General features: G+C 33.6%; 4 protein-coding genes across 4 annotated transcripts; 3 read left to right on the forward strand and 1 right to left on the reverse strand.

The window, feature by feature from the left end:
* Positions 1–2,560: 2,560 nt before the first annotated feature.
* LOC116110023 lies at positions 2,561–3,540 on the forward strand. The gene is made up of 2 exons (XM_031396266.1): positions 2,561–3,246; positions 3,339–3,540. The coding sequence occupies exons 1-2, from the start codon at positions 2,561–2,563 to the stop codon at positions 3,538–3,540; spliced, it is 888 nt and encodes a 295-aa protein (XP_031252126.1).
* A 2,282-nt stretch (positions 3,541–5,822) lies between these two features.
* On the forward strand, positions 5,823–7,292 carry LOC116110024 (protein NRT1/ PTR FAMILY 2.6-like). The gene is given in 3 exon segments (XM_031396267.1): positions 5,823–5,995; positions 5,997–6,283; positions 6,422–7,292. Coding segments are annotated over 3 exon segments (1,266 nt in total). The 5' UTR covers positions 5,823–5,848; the 3' UTR covers positions 7,254–7,292.
* A 470-nt stretch (positions 7,293–7,762) lies between these two features.
* LOC116109979 (mitogen-activated protein kinase 3) lies at positions 7,763–11,347 on the reverse strand. Its single transcript, XM_031396222.1, has 6 exons — positions 11,175–11,347; positions 10,945–11,074; positions 10,004–10,141; positions 9,575–9,907; positions 8,890–9,073; positions 7,763–8,340 (listed from the first exon to the last, which is right to left on the reverse strand). The coding sequence occupies exons 1-6, from the start codon at positions 11,345–11,347 to the stop codon at positions 8,171–8,173; spliced, it is 1,128 nt and encodes a 375-aa protein (XP_031252082.1). The 3' UTR covers positions 7,763–8,170.
* A 4,364-nt stretch (positions 11,348–15,711) lies between these two features.
* On the forward strand, positions 15,712–19,162 carry LOC116110025. The gene is made up of 6 exons (XM_031396268.1): positions 15,712–16,292; positions 16,378–16,529; positions 16,690–16,923; positions 16,974–17,257; positions 18,194–18,737; positions 19,023–19,162. Exons 1-6 carry the CDS (start codon positions 15,712–15,714, stop codon positions 19,160–19,162), a joined length of 1,935 nt encoding a protein of 644 aa, XP_031252128.1.
* Positions 19,163–19,952: the final 790 nt, after the last annotated feature.

Consider the following 19,952-nt stretch of genomic DNA (forward strand, 5'->3'; position numbering starts at 1 on the left):
CCAATCAAGTCCAAACAATGTTTGAACTTGATTATCCGTTTTACTATTCACTAAAAACCCTAGAAATTAGGATGATGATCGGCGAACAATTAAAGGTCAGGATGTTAGGGCTATTGAAGAGAAGGTGTTGGTGAGTGCAATGGTGGTGACAAAGTTGATTTTTGATAAGTGAATCGATCAGAAATCAAAAAAAAATAGGCGGTAGCAATAGCCAGCTTTTGTCGGTGATCGACGAGGCTAACAAGGGTAGGGTGAGGTGGGTTTTGGTCAGGAGGCTAAGGGGAGTATTTTTGTGGTGATGGGGAGGGTTGTCGACATCAGCATCAGTGAGATCTGGCCTAGAAGGTCAACATTGGTGTTGGTGAGATCTGGCAGAAATCGAACCGATTTCAGTCAGATATTGGGTAGATTTTCTGGGGAATGGGTTCAAGAGATGATTAGGATTGCATTTGGTGTGTCGTCGTCGCCAACCAATCTACTGTCAATTTGTATTTGGGGTGTGTTTGCTAAATTCCAAACCTGTAGGGACTTAACAAATGTTTAGGTGTGTATTTGCTAGATTTTAAAAATTGTCACCTGGTTTGACCGATCGGTTAAACCGGTCAACCTAGGACCTGACAACTTTGTCGGGTTTCACTCCAGGTTGGTTATTAAAACATTGCTGCGAAATGTAGAGTATATCTAGTTTATCAAGAATTGAATGTCTGTTGGAAGTGTTTGATTGACGAGTATGGATATAACTCAAGTCAAATTAAAAAAGAATACATAACAAGAAACGTATGTACAAACTTGTATGTATTAGTATAGGATTAAATAATTGCATGGTCGCACAGAGGAGACAAAAGTGTAGATTTGTTCGTAATAAGAGTTGCATTTAAATGTTAATGACAGTGTCTAAGATTCTGTATGAGATTTTACATACCAATGTTTAATTTTAATGTTACTTAAAGTAATTGATCAATGTTTTTAGATTTTTCTAGATGATCAAACATTAATGTAATTATATATGTTTAATCCAATTGATGAATTTGATCACCATTTTTTATTGCAAATAAATTGATCGAATAGTCGTTAATCCCAATGTTCTGAAAATCGGACCAGACAATGACTCGTTCAAGGGTCCGATTTTCGGTTGGATCGATCAGTTGGACCGTAATTTATAAAATTATTTTTAGTCCCTAAAGGTTTGAAATTCATCAAAAACACCCCTATAATACTCCCTTAAGGTTTGAAATCTATCTAAAACACCCATGTCACGCGAAGATTCTGGTGATTGTGGCGGCAGCGACGATCGACGGCCAATCGAAGCTGGAATCTTGGGGCTTTTGATCTGTAGGTGCCGGCGACTCTGATGGTGGTGCAACGGAGTTTCATCGGCGTCAGAACTCGCCGGAATCAGCGAAAGAAATCTGACATCGCTTAAAGTCGTAAACTTTAGGTGGACGGCGATCGACGAAGGCTGGACGATGGCAACTGAAAATGGATGGGTTTGGTCATGGAGATGTCGTCCGTCGAATGAGGGCGTTTTCTCCGTCGAAAGATGCCGGAATCCGACGGTGATTGGACCTCGATTTGGCACTATTCCGACGGTCCAACCGCAATCCAATCCGGTTTAACTTCAAATAGCGGTTTTTTATATATACCGGACCGGATTTGTCGCCGGTTGCCGATCGAACCGGTCTGACCGGGCTGTCTGGTCCAGTTTTCAGAACACTGGTTAATCCAATAAATTAGCAAAAATTGAAAAAAAAAATCTTATTTTAAATGCCAACTACCCAAAAATCCAAAAAATATCTAGTATATGTTTAAGACATATCAAAGATTAAACCATATTTTTATTGAATACTATTATACTTACAATCCAATCTCACAATCTTGATGTGGCAGCTTGCAAATGGGTCTCGCTTGCCCATTTGCGAGCTACCACGTCGAGGTTGTTAGAAAAAGTTTGTAAAATTGAGTTGTGAGTCAATCTTTATTCATTTTTATTTCGGCTCATGATAATTCCATAAATATAGGATATAGGATATGGAGGTGATTCAAGGGTGGAGATTGAGACTAATATTGCCAGTACAATGAATACTTGGGCAACTCAATTTGTAACTCTAAAAAGAAAAAAAAATCTTGCATATAAGATGAAATGCAACAAACCAATGACAGAGTAAATGTGGCATCTTTTCATTGGTTGGTTGTATTGTAATATGTTTTATAAAAAAGAAAAAAAAAATCTCTCCTTTAAATTTAGGATTATAATTTTAAAATTTATAAAATCAATAAATAGGAAAAAGATGGATTATTCATTAAAAAATGAAGAAGTGTTTAATACAAATACAAATTAGGAAAATTTGATCTCTTTCACAATATTCCAGTCTCAATCAGGAAAACAATAAACACCAACAAGAAATTAAAGTCCTTGCTTCATTCGGACTTATTTAACCTAACTCTATAAATACCCACCACTTACTCTCCAAAATTAAAATACCATTGAAATCACTCTCTTGATTTTATCTCTACTCTCTTGATTTCTTTCCCGCTCTTCCAATCAAATCAAACATCAAGAATGGCTCGCAATCTTCAAGAAGAACTTAAAATTTTTCACAATATTGACCGCCTAGCGTATGCTTGTTTAGTGTTCGACTTGCATTTGTCTCCTAAAATCGGCTCCGAAATTGTGGCCTTCTGGAATTGGCTTGAACGTATTGGTTACGTTAACTTTGTCAAAAATTCACTAGACTTGCCTCCTCCATTATTTCTTGAATTATCACAGGAGTCTGAAGCGTGCCTGGATTTTTTAAAGAGAGAGTCTTTTTCGGTTGATGATGAGAAATTGCTTCCACAGATTTGTAGTCTTGCTGGGAAGACTCTCTCTTTTGGAGTTGTTTATGCAAACAAAGTGCATGCAGAAAGACACATGAAGGTGTTTAAGTGGAACGTGTGCAAGAGGATTTTTGATGACATAACTCCAGGAACAAGAAGTTCAGGTAATGGGGTTAATGGGGCAATCCCGAATGGTGAAATTGTTCGAGTGCAAGATAATACTGGGTCAAATTATTTGCCCCAGATGGTGTTTGATCAATTATGGGAAGATAATGGAAATCATTCACACTCGGTGGTTAATGAAAGCCAACCTAGGCAAGATCAACAAGCTAATAATGGCAGTCACAATTTTGATAATAAAACTCTTTTTGTAACTTTCTCTAAGGGTCATCCCATTACACATCAAGAACTTGAAGAGTTTTTCACCAGGTAATTTCCATGTCTCAATGATTAATTAAAATTAGTGATGTGGGTTATGTTATGATTATTAACAATGGGGGTTTGGGTTTGATTTAATGCAGGAGATATGGAGGAGACTGTATTGAGAATATATATATGAGTGAATTGTTTGCTCGCGTGGTGGTAACTTCACCTCAATATATTAAAAGGATTCTTGGAGAGACAGAGATAGTTCAGTCCAATATCCATGGAAAAGATGTAAGAATAAGACGCTTTATCCCTAGAGGGCCACCACCACCACCACCACCAGAAATCTATGGGTAGGTTTTACTTCAAATTACAGAACACGTACGGAATTGGGCTACTACATATTTTTATACGCCCAGCCCTATCCTCACATTTGAAAAAAAAAAAAAAAAAAATTGTTTATATAGGCCATAAAAAACGCCTACATCATATTAAAAGTTTAAAACTCTCTCCACTTCTTGTCTGCGTCCACCTATTTTTTATGATTTTATTCTTAAATTCTTTACTCTCTCATTCTCTCTTTCACTTTCTCTATGTTATTCGTTCTTAAAACTTTTAAAGACTGAAATTGTTGAAGCTTTCACTAATCAAGGTGTCTCAATTAGCTTCGTTTTCTGTTTTATCAGTTTAGGTATGTGTATTGTTCATTTCATTTTAGTTTATTTTAGAGTTAAATCATGCTTATTTTTTGAAGGTTTTGTATTCTAATTTGATGGAAAAATATATGGATCTTGTGAGTTTATTTTGTGTTTTGTGTTTAAGAATGTTCATATTTCCCCAAATTAAACCTTAACTATATTTTACTAAGTATTATTCTTCATCTTTCACCTATCAATTTTCTATATTTCAAACGTCACGGTCTAACTGCTCAAAATTATTTAAGAAGTTTGAGTTATTATCTATGTTTATACTAAGAAAATTTTCCCTTTTTTTTATTAATTCATATTAAAAGTCAAGGCAACATTGACTTAATTTAAGTTTTGATTGACTTTAGCTTAGGTTAGGCCTAATCAAAGTCATGAAAATTTATATTATAATATCTGAAAGCCAACAAAAAAAAAAAAAAAAAGGAGAAATAAGAAATTTGTGCAGAACATTTTTGCGGATTGTGATTGTTGTAAACTCTTTTAATTATATTGAATTTAAGTGGATCGTTAGATTCTCGTGGTCTTTTGCTCTCTTTAATTGAAGAGATTTTTCCACGTAAAAATTTTCTTATATTTCCTCGTGAATTTGATGTTATTTTCAATATAATTTGCTCAAGGTTTTGTTTCTCATAGATTTATTCAAGTAGTAAAATATTGTGTTATTGCATTATTTTCTTTCAGATTATTGATATTGTATTATTTCTTTTGCTTAAGGTTTGATGATTTTTTTTAAGTTTTCACTAGTTATTTGACAAACAATGACGGAACCGTAGAAGCCCCCCTAGCAAGAATCCTGAGTCCACCACTGATGTGTATATATATAGTATCACTCTTAAGTCGTATCTAAAAGATCAAATCCTATTAAATAGAGTTATGATATTTTGAATAGATTGTAAATATATTATTAATGGATAGACTCTGGTCATATAGTGATAAGGAGTAGTCGAATTGTTGCCATGGATATCCCCATTAGTGGAAGAATTCAGCCAAATTACTTCAATTCAACTATATGTATTGACTTTAAAAGGCTATCGAAATCAGAATGACCTCAGTCTCCTCTTCCGCACTTGTTGGCATATTTTTATGGACAATGGGAGGCGTTTTGGAGTTATATAATGGTGGGGTGGTTAAATTTTTGGCATTGCCTAGCCTTTTACCAAGTGGAATAAAGTTAATCATATTTTTCAAAATGGAGAAAATCTGGATCGTTAATTTTTCCTGTGGAAACGGATACTATTTTATCCTTTTAACTGTCACACTTGCCTCATTTAAAACTATACTTATATAGTGATTGAGGGTTAAAATCATAAAAACAAGAGTAACAACTTCATTTTACAAACTTACATTCATTATAGCGAGCTTAACTCGATGAACTAGAATTCGTTATAGGTATTATGCACTTGAAACCTCAAGGGGTTGACCTGACAATCAAGAAAGTTTGCTCTATTCTTTGAGTTCAAACCTGACGACCACCTATCACAAAGTGACTTACTTTGTCCTTTGAGTGGCCCATAATAACATTGTAGTTTACCTGGTCCTTTTGGTTTGTATGGTGTTCAATGGATCCTGAAGATTAGTTGAGGTGCATGCAAGCTGGCCCAAACACCCGGGTTACCAATAAAAAAAAATTGTGCACTTGGAACTAAGTTCTGTCAAAACCATTCCCCAACTTTGCAACAGCCACACACACACCTTTTCAGTGCCACCATTTTAAATGCCATGAGCCATGCGTCCCATTTTTGTAGCGTTGTAACATTTTAACTTGGGTTCTTTCTTGCTTTTCTTCTTTTGATTAATGCCACCCTTTTTAAAAGAAAATAAACAAGTTTAGTGGATTAGTGCGATGACAATTGACAAGCACAACGAAAAAATTCTATATATACATGATAGTAACTTATAATTAAACGATCTTAATATTTGGGTTGAGAAACAAGCTATGGATTCAGTTGTCTATAGTCATGGCAGACGTGGAGGTTGGGTCACCTTCCCCTTCATTACAGGTCTTAAATTTCTCTCTTGCCATGCACCAACAAATAGCTACAATGGGAGCCAACCAATTTGATAAACCTCAACATCGTGTGACTTTCTTCAACTGGTACTTTCTTTGCTATATACGTTTCCTCTGTAATTGGTGCCACAGCTATTGTGTATATGGAGGATAATATTAGTTGGAAATTGGGATTTGGGATTTCTGTTGCTGCTAATTTAGTTGGACTTGTTATTTTCTTGTTGGGTAAATGTCTCTATTGGTGTGACAAGCCACAAGGGAGCCCATTTATGAGTTTACTTCGTGTTGTTGTTGCTTCTGTAAGAAAAAGAAAAGCAGAACTCTCGTCCAGACGTGAGGATTATTACCAAGGCCAAAATGGAAGGACCAATATCTTAATTGTAACACCTAACCATAATTAACTTCAGGTACAAACTAACTACTTATGTATATTAATAATAATTATATTATAAAAAACATAATTATTATTAATATACAGATTACGTGATATATCCAATGTTATATAACATTTATTGTATTTCAGGATTCTGAACCGCGCAGCAATAAAAACTGAAGGAGATATTGGAGCAGATGGCTCAATAGCAAAGCCATGGAGGCTATGCACAGTTCAACAAGTAGAAGATTTCAAAACTCTAATAAAAATATTCCCACTATGGTCATCCGTCATATTCTTAAGCACCCCAATAGGAATTCAACTTAGCATGGAAATTCTACAAGCTCTAACCATGGACAGTCATTTAAGTTCACATTTCAAAATCCCAGCTGGATCTTTTGTAGTCATAGTCTTTATATCAACATCAATTTTTCTCACTTTAATTGATCGTTTGCTTCTTCCTTAGCTGACTCGACAATCACCAACTCCACTTCAACAAACAGGACTAGGCCACGTGTTCAACGTGATTGCCATGGTTGTAGCAGCACTAGTTGAGTCCAAGAGGCTTAAAATAGTTCATACTCACAACCTTGAAGACCAACCAAATGGTTCCATGGTGCCAATGATGGCCTATTGGCTATTTCCGCAACTAATATTGATTGGCATTGGAGAAGCATTTCATTTTCCAGGACAAGTTAGATTGTATTATCAAGAATTTCCTGCATCGATGAAAAGCACAGCAACTGCAATGATTGCTTTGGTTATCGGAGCTAGTTACTATTTGAGCACTGCTTTGATAGATGTAGTCCGGAGGGCCACACCTTGGTTACTAGATAATATAAATACTGGGAGGTTAGATTTTGTGTATTGGAGTTTATTTTTAATTGGGTTGCTAAACTTTGGTTATTATTCAGTTTGCTCAAGGTTGTACAAATATCGAAATGTTGACACTGGAGAGGATAGCCGTTCTGGCTCTCTGTGAACGAAAGTTGCTGAAAATAAAGAAATGAAATTACTAAAAACAGAGCTAGATGGAAATCAGAAAACTGATTGTTTTGGTTTTACCATTATCTAAAGCAAGTTGTAGAAACTAAGCGAAGCCTAGACATGATAAATTAGAGTTCCTTTAAGTGAACATTATTTTTTTCAATTCAAGTTGCAAATCAATAAGTGGTAGAATAGTATTTTGATGGGATTGATTTTTTCTGATAAAACGTACTGTTTTAACTAAGAATGTAGAGGCGGTAGAGCAATGAGCTACTTACAGGGAGGGCAGACATTGGAAATAATTTAAATGCGAAAACACATTTTGTGCCACAGGAGATGGGTTCAAGTAAAATTCATCTATTTGCATTTCTTGGTACTGGCCTCTTGTTCACTTTTTTTTTTTTTTTTTTTAATTTATACAAATAGTTTACCGAATTTTGTTAAAATTAATTGGCCTCCCAGAGTGCTAAATCATAAGGTTCTGAATACATAAGCAGCTGGAAATTTAATTCAGTAAAAAAAAATTCAATTAAATCTTATTGATGATTTTACAACAGAGTTACACTGGGTTTAATTCAATCTACAGTACATGAAGAAAAATTCAAATTACAAATACAGAGCTGAAAATACATAGTAGAGGAGATTTAACAAAAAAAAAAAAAAACAACCCTCTGTAATAGATTAAGGTAAAGGGCAGCTAAGGGAGCTGTCAAGGGGACTGACCTCATGATTTATAAAACAGCTGGCCAGCCCTGGAACCAGAAACGGTTTATCTCTACAAGCCAACATACTGTTGTTGGATATGGTTTTCTGATCTCTTGTTTAAAGTCATCTTTTCGCCAAACGGCAATCAAACGGATAGTTACAAAGCAATTAAACGTATTAAAACTGAGCATAAAAGCTATTTTCTTATTAAGCATACTCTGGATTGAGTGCTAAGGCTTCCTTATAGACCAGATCCTTCATTTGCTCTTCCCCCAAGGATTGTTGCTCAAAATCAAAGGAAAATGGTTCTGGGCAGACAGGTTCGTCTGCTATGTCATGTAATCTTGCAAGATAAGGATGGGCTAATGCTTCTTCAACTGCACCAACACAAATTTGCATTAGAGTGAAACAAAGGATATGGACGTCAATGATAAATTGGACATTAATTCTAGTTCAACTTATATAAATGTAAGTCCAATGAAAGTTCACAGATGAAACCTTGGAGAGAGCCAACCTAATATTTTGTCCAATCTTTATCTCTTTACAAGAAGACTAATGTTGAAAAACATAAAGGAAGTTTCTTATGGCAATCCACTAAACAATGACCCACGAAGTCTTAACACTTCTGTGTTATTTTGGATTCATTACATGACAATAAATTCTACAAACATGTTCATATTCATTGTGCACAAGATAATCTATAGCTATAGAAAGAGCATGTCAAAAAAAGGACACTATATATCTACATAAAGAGTTCCCTTCATTGCCTAATTTGGTCTAGAAATAAGTTTTAATCATATTAAAATCCATAATACAGTGAAGCTTTTAATTTTATGGCAATTACAGGAAATAAGACATTCATGGTTGAATAATCCTGATCATGTCCACAAAAGCTTCAAAATAGCTGATTTAGAACATAGACTTACCAGTAATTCTTTTTGCAGGATCAAATGTCAACATTCTATCTACAAGATCCATAGCCAATGGATGAACATGTGGAAAAATTTGGGCTAATGGCTGGTGAGGATGTTGTTGAAGTTGCTGGATATATCTTTTAGCATCCTCATTTCTGACAAACCCCAGATCAGACTCCATTGGTGTGCCAAGAAGCTATAAAGCATAAAATCATGCATAAGCATTCTGCTAGTGAAAAGCATTCAGGACATAAATTCAAAATTTAATCCTATAAATTCAAAATTAAATCCTATATTAGACATTGCAAAATTTTGGAATTTACATCACAATTATTATCATGCATCCAGTCATATAATATTGAATCAACTTCAGTAGTTGAATACAAGGCCAGAATATGAAGACGAGAAGCCAAAATAACAAAGGGTTTTACGAATGTCAATCTCCCTATTAGCCTCCAACTTCAAAACTTTAAGAGGTAAACTTGGCAACTTGAGAATCCTAAAAATCTCTTGTACTGGTTCTAATATTATGTCATCAATTTGCACCAAGAATAAATAAAAATTTATAAACAAGTAGGTTATTATTCTAACTTTAAATTTTAAAAGCCTTAACATAAAGACATTCCAAATTAGAAATCACTAAATCTGCTTGCTTAATTCTTAAAAAGCTAGCTCCCATTGCTTAATTTCAAGTTACCTCTGTTAACAAGCGCATCTGATGCACATGATCTTTGCCTGGAAACAGAGGTTTTCTGTTCATAAGCTCCATAAATATACAACCCACAGACCATACATCAATTGCGGCAGTGTAATCTGAAGAGTTTAGCAATAGCTCGGGAGCTCTGTACCATCTTGTGACAACATATTCTGTCATAAACTCACTCTCCGAAGTTGGCCGAGCAAGACCAAAATCACAAATTTTCAAATCACAATTTGCATTCAGCAAAAGATTGCTGGGCTTCAAATCGCGATGGATGACATTAGCTGAGTGTATATACTTAAGTCCTCGAAGAATCTGATACAAGAAGTACTGTAAAGTATAGATAAAAAGGAAATGTCAATCTCATAAATCAGACAATTGAGCAATTTGTAGGCTTCAAAAACTCAAAAGAACGAATTAACACACCTGACAATGCTCCTCAGATAAAGCTTGATTGGAGCGAGTTATTTGGTGAAGGTCAGTATCCATGAGTTCTGTGGCAATATAGACGTCAGAGAATTCTCTCCGTACAGGTGGAGGAACCACATCTCTTATTGCTATGACCTGTTTAAAATTAGACGCATAAAGTTCTACAAGTTAGAATCGAACACAAATTATCAAATTAGCTTCAAGATGCATTTACATAACTTATCAAATAGTATATAATTCAACATTCTAGCACTAAGTTTCAGCTTTATAGAAGTACCAAAACAACTTCAAGATAAATATTAGGAATCCTAATTACCTTTAATAGCTTTTAGCTACTACTCCCCAGATAAATTTTTTTTTTTTTTTTCTAACCAGAAATATAGGCAAAATCAAATAAGATTCAAGAAAAAGAATGAGGTTTTTCTACCCATATAAATCAGCTAAAAAAATTTTTTTCTCAGTCATCTCCAAAAAGATCAAAAATCAAGTTAGATGGGTCGTTAAGATTATTCAAACTAAGAAATTCAAATTATTATTAGTCCTATAACTGTAATAATTACTCTTAAAAGAAATAAAATTCACCAATCAAATTATTTTGCATCCTTACTCTCAGGACGCTTAGAAGAAAATAAAAAATACTTTAGTACTTCAAATAAAGCCAAAAGTTCTTTGAAATATTCAAGCTTTTTATATTTACAGTGAGTAATTGTTTCACTTTTTAGAATAAAAGAAATTAAAGAAAGAAAAAAGAAAGAGCAGTTGAAGGCTTTTTGGAAAAGAAAAATTCCATGTACGTAACTAAATTTCAGTTTCTTAAGATCTCCTAACAACTTTCTCATAAACTGTAAATGATGATGAGATTATACAAGTAATTACACTAAATTAAACAAACAAATTAAACGACAATCAGTTCAACAGAATCGAAAAAAATTACTCACGTTTTCATGATTCAAATGACGTAAAAGCTTAATCTCACGAAGCGTACGCTTTGCATCCATGTGGTTATCAAACGCGTTCGCTATTTTCTTCATCGCAATCATTTCATTCGTCTCCGAATTCAGCACCGAGCTTCAAAATTAAAATAAATTAAATTTTAAATTAGAAAACCGGAACGCTTTAAGAACATCTCATACAAAAATAAAAATAAAAAATAAATTGAATTAAGTACCAAACGATGCCGTATGCGCCACGACCAATTGGCGTGATCGGAGGGCGATACTTGGCCGTGATTTCAAACAAGTTCCCGAATATATTGTACTGTATGAATTGACCGCCGTGCGTCTGGACGGCCGGGAAATCTGATGTTTGACCTCCGCCGTTAACCTGAGTCATATCAGCCATTTCTACCCTGTTTTCGTTTCTCTCTTCCCTAAAAATTCAAGGATCAGTTGGTGAAGCGTAAGGGTTTATGTGTTGATTTATATGTGTATCTAAATATACAGAAAATGAATAATTGAATAAATAAATAAATTATTGGCTTCGAAGTAAATGCGAGGAAGGTAGAAGGAAAACGCGCGCGAGAAGACAGAGGGACGCGTTTTTATTTGGAAGAAGAGATCGGAGGGCTGATATGAGAGCCGCCCCTGATCGATGGTTGACATTTGTTCAAAATTGTCAACGACCACAGCTTTATGCCTAAGAAGGATTTCTTGGATTAAATTACGAGATTTTTGGTAAAGTATTGAGTGTATGGTCCAATATATTTAAAGTTTAGAAGTGTGGATAAGATTTATATGTTTGAATATTATTATTTGTTTCGATTATTAGGCAAAATTTGGTGGATCATTTTGTATTTATATGAATGTTGTTATACTTGATCATAAACAGCAATTTATTACTTAACCTTCACAGATCGAGTCTGCGATTAAAAAGGTTTGCTATTTTTCTTAAATTTTTCAAATCTACCTTCACAGATCGAGTCTGCGATTAAAAAGGTTTGCTATTTTTCTTAAATTTTTCAAATCTTAAAGTCACCTACCATAATAACATAGTGATTTATTTAATCTTTTGGGTTTGTATGGTATTTAATAGATCACAAGAATTAGTTGAAGTGTATACAAGCTTGTCCGAATATCCTGATTATCAAAAATAAATAAATAATAATTCATAACTATATATATATATATAAAAGATAAGATAATGTAATGTAATTATTAGCTGTAAAAAAGGTTGGATATTCATATAAAATAATATTAATCCATAAACTTAAGAGTAATATCACAGCAATAACTCTTTCTCACAAGTTTTCTCTCACAACCTTCATGTGACAACTCGTAATTAGTGAGTTCTTAATTAATTAGTGGGATCTATGTAAGACCCGTTATAAACTGATAAATTATAAACTGTTACGTTAAGGTTGGAAAAGATGATTGGTGGTTTAGTATTATTTTAATCGGAATTAAATTTTTTAATGAGACACGGTTTGATGTGAATCATGTTTTAACGTTATGATAAACACTCTGTCAAAGTCAACATAAGTGACGATGACTCTTGAAATATAAATAAATTTGCGTGAGGTGCACCTGTACCTAACGGTGCTTTTTGTTTTTTGAATGGTAACATAAACGAGTTTTCAAACAGTTAAAGGCCTTTTCAGTTTTCGTGACTGTTTTGATGTTTTGTACTGTATAGTTTAACTTTTTTTTAACGTTAATCTACTTCTTTTTTATTAATTAAGTGTCTCACCAAAATGAATAAAACGATTTTCTTGAATTTTCAGATCAGATAGAATTTGAAATTTCTAATCTATTTGTGCATTTGACCATATAAGTTCACTGTTGCTGAGAAGCAGAAAAATGATGTGAAGAAGAGTGGTTGGTGATGGTGAGTGAGAAGCGTGAGAAACGGTTACGAGGACTTGGGGAATAATTATTGGAGAAGAAAGTCAAGTTGATAGAGATGACAGAAAAGCAATAACCAGTCATTCCTCCCAGTTGTTAAGTTTGAAGATATGATTTTCATTGCGTGACGTGAGTGCAAGGTCTAGTGAACAGAAGATATCAATATGAGGAAGAAGACATGCCACTACATTTACGGATTGACCAATTGTTTTAACGTTAAGTATGCAAGATATTACTATAATGAGGATTATTATCCTAAATTATAGAGTTTGAGAGCAATATTATATTTACAATCCAATTTCATACATTTTTTTTCATAATCACAATATGATAACTTGTAATTAATCAATTTATAATAGGTTTGTTTGTTCAATAATGGGTTTTACTCGGGTAGGGGGTATCAAGGAGGGTCAGTTGACCATCCTTGACTTTTAAAATTTTTTGCTATGTTTTTACAAATTAACCCCTATATAAAATTAAAATACCAAAGAGTTGCATTATATATTTATACCCAATAAATTACACTTTTTTGTTTTAGGGGCTGTGAAACTACAAGCAAACCCTTCCTTCTCCTGCTAAAAGTAACCCATCATTCTCCCTCCCTCAAACGTCTTCTTCCTCTTCAATAACCTATAAAGTCAATTCTTTTCCTTTAAGGCTTTATCCACACAAACGTAATTTTCTCCTCCTATCAAGCCAACAAGTCCCTTTTTTCTTCAATAGATTTTTTACATATATCAATTGAATTTTAGCCAATGTATATAATGTAAGATATATTTAAAAAAATTATTGCATTAAGATCTATTTCAATTCATTTCTATTACTTTAATTTAATTTTTGTTAAAGTACTTACAAATTAGAAAAAGAAAGAGATATACTTGTGAGTTGTGATGTGTATGAATTGTTAGAATACGTTAACTTATTAGCTTTATCAATTTTTATAGTAGTTGTAATTTCACTTATCTTAATAATTATTATTGTATACATAGATTATTGTTATTATTAGGTTTTACTGAGTACATAGCTTATTTTATTGCATTTTTCTCTATCAAGTAATAATGTATTATTGTTTTGAAATAGTATGGAGAGGTATTTCAAAATAAAGTCAACAATGATCTTATCATTTGAACAAGAGGAAAATATTGGTGATTCAAGTAAAAATGTGGATGTTGATTTGCGAGATCTTCCTACAGATCCAGGCTTAAGACCTCGAATTTCAGATTATGATCCTAATATTTAAGATCAAATTCAAAGAATATATTTGGAAATGGGTCCTTGTCAACCTAAGGGCGATGAGTTTCCTTCTAGGTATTTTGGTGGATTTTCAAGACGTTTTGTTGTTTCTTGGTTTAGTGAATTTGAACAATGGTTGGAATATAGTATAACCAAAAATGCTGCGTTTTGTCTTTGTTGCTATCTTTTTAAGCCAGATGGTGATAAAGGGGGTGGTGATCGCTTTGTTAGTCAAGGGTTTTCAAATTAGAAAAAGAAAGAAAAATTGAATATTCATGTTGAAGGTTCTAATAGTGCTTATAACCAAGCTCGAAGAATGTGTGAAACATTATTGAATCAAGACCAACATATTCAAACATTTTTTTATCGACATTCTTCTCAAGCACGAACAGAGTATCGAACTCGTTTAAATGCTACAGTTTACTGTATTCGTTTTCTTCTAAGGCAAGGATTTGCATTTCGTGGTCATGATGAATCCTATGATTCAAGCAACCAAGGGAATTTTCTCGAGCTTCTACAATTTCTTGCTAATCATAATGAAGATTACNATAGCAATTTTGTATTGTTTTTTTTATGGAGAAGATGGGTTCTTCATTCTTGGGACCACATTATTTTACCCATTTTTATATTTGTTATAAAAAAGCGTTTGATTCAAATGAGAGTTAATTTTAATTGTTTTACAAGTGTTATGAAAAAATGGATTTAATTGTACAAGTGTTTGGTTATTTGAATAGATTTTTTACACATATCAATTGAATTTTAGCCACTGTATATAATGTAAGATATATTTAAAAAAAATATTGCATTAAGATCTATTTCAATTCAATTTCTATTACTTTAATTTAATTTTTGTTAAAGTACTTACAAATTAGAAAAAGAAAGAGATATACTAGTGAGTTGTGATGTGTATGTATTGTTAGAATACTTTAACTTATTAGCTTTATAAATTTTTGTAGTAGTTGTAATTCCACTTATCTTAATAATTATTATTGTATACATAGATTATTATTATTGTTTGGTTTTATTGAGTACGTAGCTTATTTTGTTGTATTTTTCTCTATCAAGTAATAATATATTATTGTTTTGAAATAGTATGGAGAGATATTTCAAAAGAAAGTCAACAATAATCTCATCATTTGAACAAAAGGAAAATATTGGTGATTCAAGTAAAAATGTGGATGTTGATTTGCGAGATCTTCCTACAGATCCAAGCTTAAGACCCCGAATTTCAGATTATGATCCTAATATTCAAGATCAAATTCGAAGAATATATTTTGAAAGGGGTCCTTGTCAACCTAAGGGTCATGAGTTTCCTTCTAGGTATTTTGGTGGATTTTCAAGACGTTTTGTTGTTTCTTGGTCTGGTGAATTTGAACAATGATTGGAATATAATACAGCCAAAGATGCTACGTTTTGTCTTTATTGCTACCTTTTTAAGCCAGATGGTGATAAAGGGGATGGTGATCGCTTTGTTGGTCAAGGGTTTTCAAATTGGAAAAAGAAAGAAAAATTGAATATTCATGTTGGAGGTTCTAATAGTGCTCATAACCAAGCTCGAAGAATGTGTGAAACATTATTGAATCAAGACCAACATATTTAGACATTTTTGATCGACATTCTTCTCAAGCATGAATGGAGTATCGAACTCGTTTAAATGCTACAGTTGACTGTATTCGTTTTCTTCTAAGGCAAGGACTTACATTTCGTGGTCATGATGAATCCTATGATTCAAACAACCAAGGGAATTTTCTCGAGCTTCTACAATTTCTTGCTAATCATAATGAAGATTACAATGTTGTTGCTTTGAACAATGCTCTTGATAATCTCAAATTGACATCACCTGAGATTCAAAATGACATTGTAAGTGCTATCATTAGAGATTTAGCAGATTCATTATTCGCTATGATGATTGATGAATCTCGTGATATCTCTAGGAATGAACAAATGGCTATTGTCTTACGTTATGTTAACAAGAATGGACTTGTTGTGGAGTGTTTTCTAGGTGTTGAACACGTTACTAGTACCACAACTCTCTCACTCAAGGCAACACTAGATAATTTCTTTTCAAGGCATGGGTTGAGTTTTTTTAGACTGCGAGGACAAGGTTATGATGGAGCTAGTAATATGCAAGCAGAATTTAATGGTTTGAAGACATTGGTTTTGAAAGAGAATGGATGTGCTTATTATATTCATTGTTTTGCCCATCAACTCCAGTTGGCTCTTGTGGCTTTAACAAAAAAACCATGATGATGTTAATGATCTTTTTAATATCGTGGCGATTTTGGTTAATATTGTCAGTGCTTCGTCAAAGCGTTGCGATCTTCTTAGAGATAAGCAAGCCTGTAAAGTTATTGAAGCTCTTTCTAATGGTGAACTTTCAAGTGGAAAAAGTCTCAATCAAAAGGCTATTATTCAACGTGCTAGTGATACACGTTGGGGCTCGCACTATGGTACGTTAATGAGCATAATCTTGATGTTTTTATCCATTATCGATGTTCTTGAAATTGTGGCAAAAGATGGGTCATACTCTGAGCAAAGATTTCATGCAAAAAAACATATTTAAATTCATGGAATCATTTGACTTTGTGTTTAGTTTATTTTTGATGAAAGGTATATTTGGCTTTACAAATGAACTTTCTCAAGCACTACAAAAAAAAGATCAAGATATTGTAAATGCTATGAATTTGGTTGAAGCATGTAAGCAAGCTTTACAATTGATGAGGGATAATGGATGGGAGACTTTATTAAGCAAAGTTTATTCTTTTTGTGCCAATCATGATATTGATGTTCCTAATATGGATGACAAGTTTTTTATTCAAGGGCGATCACAACGTAAGGCTCAAGGTATCACAAACGTGCATCTTGCTGCATTGAGTTACTTTATAATGTCCTAGATATGCAGCTTGAAGAGTTGAATAATCGTCTCAATGAGGTAAACACTGAATTGCTTATTTGTTTGGCATGTTTATGTCCAAATGAATCGTTTGTTGCTTTTGATAAACAGAAATTGATACGTCTTGCCGAACTTTATCCTGATGATTTTTCTTACTTAGAACTCATGACACTTGACTCTCAACTTGATGTTTACATTTTGGATATGCACTCTAATATCAAATTTATTGGATTGAAAGGGATTGGAGATCCGGCAAAAATGATGGTTGAAACTAAGAAGGATAGAGTGTTTCCATTAGTTTATTTGTTAATAAAATTAGCATTGATTCTACCCGTTGTCACTGCTAGTGTAGAGAGAGTATTTTCAACAATGAATTTTGTGATGAATCGCTTGCGAAATAGAATAAGTGATCAATGGTTGAATGATAGTATTGATGTATTTGATAGTTTAGTTGTAAGGAGCCTGCGTGCTCTTTTGTGCCGGTTTGTGGCTTTGTGTTTGTGGTGAGCCTGCGTGCTCTTTTATGCCAGTTTGTGGCTTTGTTTTTTATGGCATCTTCTTGCTTTGTGGGGAGCCTGCGTGCTCTCTTTATGCTGTTTGTGACTTTGTGGGTTTTCCCATGGGCTTTTGACTGAGAGTTATCAATCATCCTCTTGGGGTATGCCCCTCGTATTTATACATTTTTTGGTCTTTTATACATACTTACCTTATCCAAAAAAAAAAAGTCATTATACAATACTTTCAAAAGATGAAATCCCGTCAATAACAATTATAAATGTACTAGTTAATGAGAATTTTATAAATACAAAATTTATGCTTATGTTAATTTAAAATTGTATTGTTGTTTTAACTTTGATNTTTTTTTAAAATTTTATGTGAATTTATGTTGAATTATATTTATATGATTGTGTCTAAATATAATTTTAGAATTGCAATTAATTATATCTATGATAATTAGAAATTGGAATTTTGGATGATGATTGTTGACATTGTTAACTTTTGATTCCAAATCTAATATACAATTATTATTGATATAATTAATTAAATATATATGTATGTTCTGAGCATTGAATAACATGCATTATCCAATGTATAATTTTTTTTAGAAATGGCATCTGCATCTAAGAACATTGTCACCGAAGTTAATAAAGGAGAAATTTTAACGGCGACAATTATGAGATATGGAGCATGAAAATCCAATATGTTTTGGAAGAACAAGAGGTTCTTGAAGCTCTTACTACAACCATAGAAGAGCCTGAAGAAGGAGTCACGGCTCAACATAGACGAGACCGTGCAGCTTATGACATATGGAAGAAGAAGAATTCCACTGCTCGCATTACTTTGTTGAGCAGCATGGACAATGATCTCATGAAAAAGTACTGGGATTACAAGTTAGCAAAGGACATGTGGTCTACCTTTGCTACAAAGTTTGGTGGTATGTCCATTACCAAACTCCGGTCACTCACTATCAAGTTTGACACATATAAAAAGAAGCCTGAACATAATATGAGAGTACATTTACGGCATTTGTCAAACATGATAAGTGAGTTGATAGATGCAGGTCATGTCCTAACTGATGAACAACAGGTTCAAGCTGTTATAAGATCATTGCCTCAAAATTGGGAACATATGAAAATACACCTTACCCACAATGAGGGCATCATAAATTTAGAAGATGTCATATGCCATTTGGAACTTGAAGAAGATCGCCTTAATGCGAGTAAGGCAAATACTGATGTGTATATGGCTGGTTCCAGTTCACATGGTGGGAAGGGATTTAAAAGTAAATTCCAAGGTGGAACCCAAAGAAAAAGAAATACTGATAAGGCTCTAGGGAAGAAGAGAAAGTTTTTTAAACACGAAAAAGGAAAGCATCCTACCAAGAAGAGAAATATGGCGAAGGTGAAATGTTATAACTGTGGTAACAAGGGACATTTTGCTTGCGATTGTAGCGAGCTGAAGAAGGTAAATTACTTGTTTGCACAAGTAAGTTATATAAATGTTTCCAGTTCTGTTTTTCTAATTGAATCTCATCCTCTGTGGACTGTAGATTCAAGCCAGCAACACGACCACAAGCGAAAAGACAGGAGTGTTTGTCGTGGAATTTCAACGAATGCCACAGGAAACAAATGGATATATGTAGGTAACAATTTAAAAGTGGAAGTTAAAGGGATCGGCACATGCAAATGATCATGCGTTGGGAGGTCGAATCCTGATACCTACATGACGTGTTATAGCACCCGTATTCGTCGAAATTTGATTTTTATGTTAGAACTTGTTAACTTGGTTTTAATTTAACTTTCAGTACGGTGGTCCATATTTTGGACACAACTACTATGGTTGTGGTTATATTTCGGATGGTTTTATAGTACTTGACGTTGCTTATAATTATAGTAATGTTTGTTTTTCCTTTAGTTGCAATCTTTAATAATGATGATGTGAAATATATGGACATGCACGGCTGGCCATATGGCCAACAAAAAATGAATATACTAGTAAGAGAAGGATTGTTAGGATCCTTAACAAAGTAGACTTGACTAGTGTGAACATTGCCTAGCTGGAAAAAACAGCAAGAAAACCATTTGGAAAGTGATAAGAGCTGAAGTTCCATTGAACTATCATTCTGGACATATGTGGTCCAATGAATGTGAGGGCTAGACATGGGGCTGTTTATTTCATCACATTATAGATGATTCACTCGATTTATGGTATGGTTATTATTTTCAAAAAAGACTTTAGAAGGCTTTCAGAAGTTAAAAACTTAGTAAGAATCCATTAGATAAAAGGATAAAAGTTGTACGAACCGATCGAGGACATGGATATTTACTGATCAGTTCAGAAATTTTTGTGATGAAATGGGGAATACGAACATCAATTAACTATTCCAGAACTTCGTAACAAAACGGTGTGCAGAACGAAGAAAACATAAACCTACTGAGATGGTGAGGTCTTGATGGCACAAGCAAACTGCACATCACCT

The sequence above is a fragment of the Pistacia vera genome, unplaced genomic scaffold (assembly GCF_008641045.1).
Source record: "Pistacia vera cultivar Batoury unplaced genomic scaffold, PisVer_v2 Contig592, whole genome shotgun sequence".
In the NCBI taxonomy this organism is placed as follows: Eukaryota; Viridiplantae; Streptophyta; class Magnoliopsida; order Sapindales; family Anacardiaceae; genus Pistacia; species Pistacia vera.

What these genes read in the sequence shown, in the direction of transcription:
- LOC116110023 (XM_031396266.1), top strand. Translation starts at nt 2,561, where the DNA reads ATGGCTCGCAATCTTCAAGAAGAACTTAAAATTTTTCACAATATTGAC. An exon ending in CTTGAAGAGTTTTTCACCAG is followed by an intron (nt 3,247 to 3,338) that starts GTAATTTCCATG and finishes GATTTAATGCAG; the next exon opens with GAGATATGGAGGAGACTGTA.
- LOC116109979 (XM_031396222.1), bottom strand. Translation starts at nt 11,347, where the DNA reads ATGGCTGATATGACTCAGGTTAACGGCGGAGGTCAAACATCAGATTTC. An exon ending in GTCATTTGAATCATGAAAAC is followed by an intron (nt 10,142 to 10,944) that starts GTGAGTAATTTT and finishes AATTTTAAACAG; the next exon opens with GTCATAGCAATAAGAGATGT. An exon ending in TATCTGAGGAGCATTGTCAG is followed by an intron (nt 9,908 to 10,003) that starts GTGTGTTAATTC and finishes TATACTTTACAG; the next exon opens with TACTTCTTGTATCAGATTCT.
- LOC116110025 (XM_031396268.1), top strand. Translation starts at nt 15,712, where the DNA reads ATGGAGTATCGAACTCGTTTAAATGCTACAGTTGACTGTATTCGTTTT. An exon ending in TGTTTTGCCCATCAACTCCA is followed by an intron (nt 16,293 to 16,377) that starts GTTGGCTCTTGT and finishes TAATATTGTCAG; the next exon opens with TGCTTCGTCAAAGCGTTGCG. An exon ending in GGCTGGTTCCAGTTCACATG is followed by an intron (nt 18,738 to 19,022) that starts GTGGGAAGGGAT and finishes TGTGGACTGTAG; the next exon opens with ATTCAAGCCAGCAACACGAC.